Source organism: Monopterus albus, unplaced genomic scaffold, assembly GCF_001952655.1.
Source record: "Monopterus albus unplaced genomic scaffold, M_albus_1.0 scaffold346.1, whole genome shotgun sequence".
In the NCBI taxonomy this organism is placed as follows: domain Eukaryota; kingdom Metazoa; phylum Chordata; class Actinopteri; order Synbranchiformes; family Synbranchidae; genus Monopterus; species Monopterus albus.
The window spans coordinates 15,022-24,495 of NW_018128226.1; the positions used below are offsets into that span (position 1 = coordinate 15,022).

At 44.3% G+C, this 9,474-nt stretch overlaps 1 protein-coding gene across 1 annotated transcript; it reads right to left on the minus strand.

The window, feature by feature from the left end:
• Positions 1-1,544: 1,544 nt before the first annotated feature.
• On the minus strand, positions 1,545-8,219 carry mctp1b (multiple C2 domains, transmembrane 1b; the record flags this gene model as incomplete). The annotated part of the gene is made up of 14 exons (XM_020625120.1): positions 8,067-8,219; positions 7,867-7,987; positions 7,645-7,787; positions 7,476-7,555; positions 6,790-6,913; positions 4,715-4,753; positions 3,854-4,021; positions 3,608-3,738; positions 2,989-3,175; positions 2,811-2,904; positions 2,490-2,592; positions 1,900-2,002; positions 1,697-1,798; positions 1,545-1,619 (listed from the first exon to the last, which is right to left on the minus strand). Coding segments are annotated over exons 1-14 (1,503 nt in total), but the record flags the coding sequence as incomplete, so codon positions are not given.
• Between the last annotated feature and the right edge of the window lie 1,255 nt (positions 8,220-9,474).

Below are 9,474 nucleotides of genomic sequence, written 5' to 3' on the forward strand. Positions count from 1 at the left end.
GTTTACATACTTACATGTCACAGATATGTTTATGTAGTTATTTTTCACCCAATTATATGTTCACTAAAATAAAGAGAAAATAAGTTTCTGTAGGAGACACTGGAAACTTGTGTTATATTTCAGGCTCTCTTATGATTAAAAAGTCTGGTGCACTGAGTGGTTTTCCAAGGTCTAATCATCCCACAGGTTTTCATTAGATTTGTTGCCTTTTCCTAAAAGAGCCCATTATTCCCTCTGCTCCTTGAAGCCAGGGGAGTTGAGGTTTGATAAGATACTAAGAAGCGTTGTGGGCTGTGCAAAGTGTCTGTTTAAGGACAAGGTCGCGCCAGTGACGAGATCGGACCAGAATGGGGGACCAATGACGGGAGAGTTAAGTCTAAACCACAGCTTCTCCCCAACAGTTTTTGACCAATTAGATAGTAGCATTTTTTCATATAAATATTGTATACCAACCAGTTGAGGACAGTCTTTTCCTGTTTTATCCTAAACAGTGAAGATCCATGTATACATGCTAATTTTGATACGTTAATGCATAATAAATTTCACATTGAGAAATATATATCCTCTTATTAGTCTTCTCTTTTCAATATAAAACGAACAAGCACCACATTAGGCTCCGCCTCTTTGTCCGTTTTTGGATTAGACCTAGCAGCAGGAGTGGAGCGCTGCCAATATGGCAACAGCCAGTGCTTCAAAACAGTTCATCAGAAAACCAGTGGGTGGCGTCACGGTGGGTTTGTCCCTTTTCTATACAGTCAGTGATCATATAGACACCAAATGTGGATTCATCCACTGCAGAAAATAGTCCCAATCAAATGCACACTTTCCTCCTGCTTTAGTAATCTACTGAGACACAGTAGTTGTGAGTTGTTTTAAAGATTCACATCTTCAATAAGAGTCACTGGGCTCGGAGGTGGTCGACTGTCACCTAAGCTCCACCGTCCCACCAGAAGTGATGCAAAGTAAAGATGGTGTTGAAGAGTGTGTTACATGTGTGCATTTACAGTCTGTTGTGATTTGATGTGATTTCTGTGAGTCCTATTCTGGATCAGCAGATCTGGAAAGTTACTCGGATCGATTTTACGTGGACGCTATCGTGCAGTTTTTTCCCCAAGCATTGTGTCTGAAGTAAGAAGCAAAAGAATTGAAACTGTCCCTATCTCACAACGATGAAGGATCCTTTAAAGGTTCCTGGATCAGGATTAATACAAAATCAAATGGACTGTTCCCAAAAACTGTATACTGAGTTAAACTTGCACAATCAGCTGACACAGTTTAGGGCCCCTGGAGTTCGGGGGCCCAGTGGGAGTTGCCCACTTTGCCTGGTTAATAATCTGACCTTGCACAGTGAATGTAAAATATAAAGCCCATGATCTCCAGGACTTTTCACGAGGTTTCTTATTGGACCATTAATAAAAAAAAGTAATTACAATGCACTGCCTTTAAAGCAGGTAACCAGTGAACCAGAAGGTGCTTAGAGTTACTGGACTGCACAGCATTTCCAGTCCCATCGGTGCCAATAGTTAAAATACACATAAACATACCTGCTTGGAGACTTTCGGTTCTTCCTCCATGTACTTCTGTTCTGCAGGGACCACAGTCCTCAGAGCAGCTTTGACCTGAAGAGAAAACACAAGTGAGAGCGAGACCAGGCATTACATGACATCCCAGCACCACGGCGCAGGCCGACACTCACAGCGTTGTAGATGACATCGATCTCCAGGTAGATGACTCCTTTGGTCGGTGCTGTCAGCTGCTTATTCTTTAGCATGTACCCTTTCTGCTCTCCGTTATGGATCTGACAGAAATCACAGTTTGGATTTATTCACTTTGAAGAGGAACTGCACGTTTCACATATATTAACACACAGCCTGTCTCTCATGCACTAGTGACACTCACACGTAACAGTGGGATGGCGACTTTTCCCAGGAAGTCGGCACTCCTGTCCCTGTCCTCATCCAACACAGTCACCTCCAACACGGAGTGGATGTCTTTCACATTACTAACAGTGAGAGGGTGAGAGAAACATGACCACAAGACTGTGAGCGACATACGCTGCTAATGTGGAGGCATAAAGACATTTATAACATCTGCTAGAACTATTTTGTATTTTAGTCTTTATTAATTTAACTGTACTGCTTGTAAGTCCCTCTTATATTTAGAGGTAGTAATGTGTCCCAGAGATCCATCTGAATAGGCCGTCTTTAGTGTGGCCTTGTGTTAATGTGTATGAAAGTATGTGGACGCTCATGTAGGGGCATGGATGAATTATTTTTTATTATTTTAGCGAGTACAATGTTACTATTACCTACAACAATGATGATGGAAACTAAGAAGATAAGACCCACATTGTGATAAACTGGAATGATCCTTGAAGGGAGTCACCAGTGACAGCAGACCTACTGATAGGAACATCTGGAAGATGAGATTACAGAGCAGTTTGATGTTCCAGTTTGACTGGAGAGAAATGCTGACTGCCGGTCACTCACAAGGTGAAGACTTTGTTCCACTCTGGATTCAGGTTCTTGTACACAGTGTGTGTCTGCAGTCTGTCATTGTTCAGCTCCAACACACAGAAGGGATCGCTCTTACCTGAGAAGACGAGGAGGGAAATCTGAATGACGGTGAAATGGAAAGGGCGTTCTGCTGTGTCCTGGTGCTACTGGTTCATGTATCTCTAGTTTCATGTATGTCTTCAGTACTGTTATACCAAAATGTCTTCTAACTGAAAGCATAAAAATATTTTGATGATCTGTAGCTTGTGTGTGTTTGGATGCATGATGAGCACATTACAGAGAATTTTGCTGTACCAGTTACGTCTGCAGCCATGAGTCCTACTGCTCTCATCACCTTGACCTGCACTATGCCCACATCTCTAAAGCTGGAGAACGACTTCAACACACCCTGGAGAAGAACAACAACAGAAAAATGTTCAGCAGATACTCCATCCACACGCCGACGTCAGTGGAGCCACGAGACGCTGCTTACGTATCGTTTGAGGATCTCTCTGCGTTCCTGCGGGTCATCCAGCGGTGTGACGGACAGGTCAGCGATGGAGACGTGGACTGAGGCGGTCAGTGTGACCAGCAACACCACGCAGCCCTGGGACTCCTCCAGCGCCAGCTCCAGGTGATGGGTTTGCTCTTTAGCTAACGTGGAGAGGTCCAACTGGCACCTACACAACACACACAGTAGACACAATGGACACACCGACCCTGGTGTGATTCCCTGGTGTCTGTTGTACTGTTTAAAAATGATTATTCATCCATTATCTATACCACTGATTCCTGGAACCTTCGGGTTGTGAGGAGACAGCACTAACCACTGCTACACCATGCCACCCAAAATGATTATGCTATAGAGATTCATCATTTCACTGCCAATGGCCTGCAGATATTTACTGTGTGTCTTAACTAATGTTAAAAAATCAATTAAAACTATCTTTAATAATTTAGAACAGAGGCAACTGGTAGAATAGCAACAGAAATTCTGTGTAAAATGATCTACAACATGTTGACTTAAAATTTAAGGATGAGCACTGCAGCTGTCCTGGAGGCTCGAGGTGGAAGGAGACCTTCCTAACACAAAGTCACAGAGAGCGACTGACCGTCCAAGGAAGTCGTCTCTCCTGCCAGTGTCTCTGTCCCACACCGTGATCTCCAGCACTCCTCCTGTCTCCTCATACACATGTAGATCAAACTGCTCCCTCCACTGTGGGCTCAGGGTCTTTGGCACAGTCTGTACACATACACACACAACAGCAACAAGGTTTGTCACCTGAATAAACACTACTAACAACAACCTCATCCGCAGATGTAAAATTCCACCGCCACAGAGGGCGGAGCTACCAGACCTTGCTCCTGTACTTCTGCGGTCCCAGCCTGAACTTGACGTATGGATCACTCAGACCGTTGGGGTCCATGGGAGTCAGGTTCTGACCTTCGATCAGCGCGATGCTCACGATCCCTCTCCACAGCTGTGGTTTCCGATGCAGCTCTGAGAGACATGCTGACTGCTGCTGCTGGGCCACACACACACACACACACACACACACACTGAATTTTATTTATGCAATACGGAAAAGGCCCTGTTCTTCACATGTGGACTGAGTTAGCTTGATGTGAATGGCGAGTGCCGTGCACCGTCTTCAGTGTGAGCCGTAGAGTGCAGTTACGTTAAGGTGAGTTTTACCTCATCGTGATGAGACAGACCAACAATAAATGTCATCAGGCCACTAAAACCAGACAACACCTCAGTTATTCTAACTGTGACAAAGTGCTTTTGTCATTTACACAGAAAATATGTGTTTATAGAGTTTGTGTTTGTGTATCATAGAGTGAGCTACAACTGCATTTCATTGTTCGTTTGTATTGGATGAAGTCTTTTGGCGTTTCTTAATAAGACACAGAATATCCACTTCACTTCAGATGAGTGGTCTAACTGTGTTTCCTTAGCCTGATAACATCATGCTAGTGTGGCGACATAGCTGGAAGAACAAGGCCCTGGTTGTAGGCAGTGGAAAAAACAACGGCGACAACAACAACTAACATTTCAGGACCTCAGTGCACAGCATGCGTGATGTCTGCTCAAACTCTACGTCATAAAAAAACCTTTGACAAACAAAGGACGGACAGAGCGGTGACAACGTGAACCTGCCAGGACAGCGGATGGAAAGCTGTGGCTGCACACACAGAGGATGCTGGTGATGATTTACCTTAGAGGAGCGTTTCCAGGACCTCCTGAGCAGCATGGTCTGGACATACATTAAAATGCATTATTTCAACTGATTCCTTCAAGTGTGGGAAAAGACTAGAAGCTGCACAACATGTGGGTTCAGTGCAGTCAGTTCACAGCCACTGGGGGAGGCTCTAAGATTTCTAACTGCAGGGAGCTAAAGTGATGAAGAGGAGGTGTCCTGCTTCAGTTCAGCTCCACAGGATGGCTATGGCCTCACAGGTGAGCTCGTTAGCTTTAACGAGACTGTGATCTCTCTGGGCTCTGTGTCCTCAGTGTTGATTCTTCTGTATTTGTTTCTCTGTTGCTGTTTGACTCTCTCTCATGTCAGCTCCTCGTCTCTGTCTCCTCCATCACTCTGCCTCCCTGTCGTATGTGTCTCTCCTGCTCTCTGACTGGAGCTGCAGCACAGACTACGCCTATGTGTATAATTAATTTATATAGTGAATAAAACATGAATGAGACTATGTTTAAAATCTTAGTGCCGAGGACACATTTGGAAACCATTTCCTGACACTTATGAAGGATCTAAGTGAATGAACAGAAACTATGTAAAAAGTAATTACTGCTGAATATTTCATGTTTAAAGTGGCTGTGATTCCTATTTCAGTAATAATGTAAGGCCAGTGTGAGAGTGCAGTCGCTGGATGATCAGCTGAATCTACAGCTCCCCTCAGCTCTGATGTCTTTAAGCTCATGTTTTGTGTCCGGACCACAACTTAACCTAACATTTATCAGGTGGACACACTCATTAATCCAAATGACAAGTGCAGCTCAGAACCGTACAACCACCAGAAAACTAGCTAATACCAAATGTTAATAAGAAAACTGAAAGCAATGAGTTTATTGGCTCTGATAGTAAAACAGCTGAAGTAGGAAACGGTCTGTCAGGGCTCAGCTACAGGAAGTCACTGACACCCTAACCACAGCTACGCTCACTTGATTCACGCGAGGCTTCCACCGATACATCGTGACTTCCCTCTGGCGCAGGAAACACACATGGCAGCACAGACACTCACTGATACTAAACTCTCACAGTGACACCTGTGTGATTGTGGTGGTGGAAAGTCACTGACACACTCTTATTGAAGTCCTGCACCAAAGCGCAGACCGGAGCTCCTCACATTTCTACTTCTACTCCACCACATTTATCTGATTTAGGCACTAGTTACATTACAGATGAAGAACTTGGTGCTGTCATAGATTAAAGCATCCAACAATTTGTCAGTTGGCAGAAATGAACTGAACTATTCTGAAGTAATTTTTCATGTAAAAATCTTAAACTTTTAATTGTTCCAGCTTCTCAAATGGGAGGATTTGCAGACATTCACAGACACAGTGGTATTAGTACTTGTACTTACAGTAAATACAAGATATGAATACTTCCTCCACCACTAAATACTCTCTTAATGGTATTTTCTTAGTGGTGCTGAAAGGATTCGTGGCCACTGTTGCACCAAAGGTTATTTGGTTTGTTTAGAAGAATTCTTAAAGAACCTGAATCACCTTAAAATATCCCCAGTCCCACAAGAAATACAGTAAAGATCAGAGGTGAGTTTGGTCAAATGAAAATAATATTATACAACAGAAATATGTTTCTCTGCCTTCTCATCCTGTTGATCTTACAATCTTCTTTTGCTCTATGTGGAGGTTTTGAACCTCAGGTTGGGATCCAGTGGATTAGCCGATCAATTGATTAGCGGTTCAACAGAATATAATAACTGGTTATATATTTAAATACAAACAAACTTCTCAACATTTGCTGGTTTCAGGCTCTCAAACATTTAATGGGAACATTTTTATATTCTAACAATTAAAACTACAAACCACATAATGAAAAAAGGAGAAATTCCAGTGTTTTAACTGAAAACATAAAATCCAGCCTCACTCATCACAAATGTTTTACTGCGTTAACCCGCTTATCTTTAATGTAATACAGTAGCTGCATAGCAACATATTTAGTTGCTACGTTAATAAAATAGATCAAATTTCCATTTAACTGAACTGAGACAACGTGAGAGAACAAAGACGAGAGGCGGTCACCAGGATACGTACCGTCGAGTCTCGCCGCTCCTCAGTGGGGCTGTCTTTAGGCGTCAGGGTGACGGCCAGCTCCAGGGAGCCCAGGTCCTGACTGGGGTGCTGAGGGTCCTTCAGCACCAGAGTTACAGGTATGGTCCTGTAACACACAGGTCTGAGCGTGAGCTGCTGCCATAGAAATAGTCTGACAGGCTGGGAGCGTTAGGCGAGAAGATCAACAGTGCTCTGATATCTGTATGTTCAGTCAGGGTTGGCTGAAGATACAGTTAGCTTAGCTTAGCATGAAGACTGGAAACAGGAAGAAACAGCTAGCCTGGGTCTGGCTGAAGGTTTGGACAAATTTAAACTTTGCCCTGATGGTGGATGGATGGAGGAAAATGCAGAGGATCATTAAAGTGGACAGGATCCATCCTCTGGGAACCATCAGTGTCAGGATGATCCAACCAATAACTGTTGAGAGATTCTACTATGAACCAAAGTGGTGAATCGACCCACTAGCAGACCAACATTTGGGCTCAGCACCTGCAAAGCGCTTTGTGTTTAATCTGTGGTTTTACAAGGAGTTGCATGCTGGAACTATTCCTTAACTGGCCCAGTAACTTCCTGGAGTCCTGTCTTCACTGTGAGGTGACCAGGAAACCAGGAAACACAAAAATGATGCCAAATAGTGGCATGAATATCACAACAGTGACGCTCAGTACCTCTGCTGCTCCAGAGACTCCAGGTAGAGGAAGGCAGAACCCATGAAGTCATCTTGAAGGCCAAAGTCATAGTCAAACACCTACAGAGGAGCAACAGCAGATCTCCACTGACTCTCCTGTGGGAATTCATCTTCATGTGTGTGTGTGTGTGTGTGTGTTTGGAGGTTACCTTTACGTACACAGGTTCCCTCAGACTGTCCACTATTAAAGTCGTCTTCTCATCCCACACCGGGTTGAGGTTTTTGTGGATGGTTTTGCTTCTGAACACCTCTTTACCAGCAAGCTTGAACTTGACATATGGATCACTGGTGCCTGAGAAGACAAAGCTTCACAGATCCAGAAAAGCAAGAGCAGAAACGAACAAGAATAAATTGACAAGACATAGCTCTACCTTGTCTGTCTCGCACAGCCAGGTTGTGTCCTCTCTTCAGCTCGATCTCCAGCCTGTACATCCCCGAGCTGGGGCCGGCTGGCTCAGGAGGGGGCTCTGAGGGGAAGGGAGCAGCCAAGCCCTGACAGCAGAGATGGACGCATGAATTAAAAACAGCACAACCTGAAACCACATGAGCAGCACGCTCACACTAAACTCACCGACATATCTGAACCAAATAAAAGCTGCTTCATTCCCTCAGTCGCATCTGTATCAGTGCTTGAACATGACTAACACTGAGTGAAGCCTCTAACGCAGCCTGGGAACTCGTCCCAGGGGTAAACGCTGACAGGAAATTACAAGAGGGTAGCTTCCTCCCGTCCAACCAAAGTGTTTCTGATAGTTTCCGCAGCAGCGCATCACCTCTGCAGTGGCAGTGCTGAATCTGAACATACACAACAGACAAAACAGGATGTGTTTCAACCCTTTACACACAGAAACCAGAGCAGGACTGGTGAACAGGCCAATCAGGCTGCTGAAAGGTCATGTTCAACAAATACAAACATGACCACACAGAGACACAAAACATGGTGAAATCTCTTCCCAAACAGTTCTACCCTAACTCACACCAGGACAACAGGTGTCAGTCAGTCCACATGTGAGGGTTCGAGGACAGGTAAGGACTTTCACCGACACTGGACCCTAAAGACTCAGCCGTTAGGGGACATTGTTGGCCATGGAAGGACTGGAACCCCACCCAGTGGGATAAACACCTCCTGCTCACCACCAGTCAGACAGAACTGATGAAGCCTCTTGGATGAGAGGTGAAACGTCTTCTACCTAAAACTACGTCCAGATGCCTTCTGATAGGTTTTTTTCAGCGTACCACGACCTGGACGACTGAGAATTTTCACGGACAGCATTATCAACAACATATAAAGTATCAGCAGTAAAGTATCACTCTACTGGTTCTGACACTGTTGATACTGAAGTGTGGATCTGGAGCTGCTCCAGGTGGAGCCTGTTTAGTCCAGTGGTTCCCAGCCTAGGGGTCAGGGCCCTCTAAAGGGTCCCCAGATAAACCTGAGGGCTCGTGAGATGATAAATGGAAGAGGGAAAAGGACAGACAGTGTTGTTAGACTAATCTTTGATTTTTTTGTTTTTGTGTAACAGTGGATCATTTGACTTCTCTGGCCTCAAACCTCCTTTGGTCAAATGACTCTTAGATGTCTGAAATGTGGCAAAGGACTGCAACAGCTGGTTGGAAGCCACAGCATGTGTCTTGTCTTATAGGCTCACCGTGTTTTTATGTAGTGACTAAAAACTGAGGCCACCAACGCATCTGAAGTGCCTCAAAATTACAGAAAAGTACAAACAGTATAATTCTACAGTGTGTCCTTAATTTTGACAGTCACTAACTTCTGTGACTGATGTTTCAATTCCATATAAAACCATAGTCATTTAGAGTTTGCTTAGTACGCAGAAGCCACAGTGACACAAACACCACAGGGACAAATTCATAACAGAGTTTTGTTTCTTTCTCTCTGGAGGTAAAACGTTTAAACAAAGATCAGGTTTGAAGGCTGAATGTGAGACAGTGACTCCTGACAAACGCTCAGGTTTCTCCTT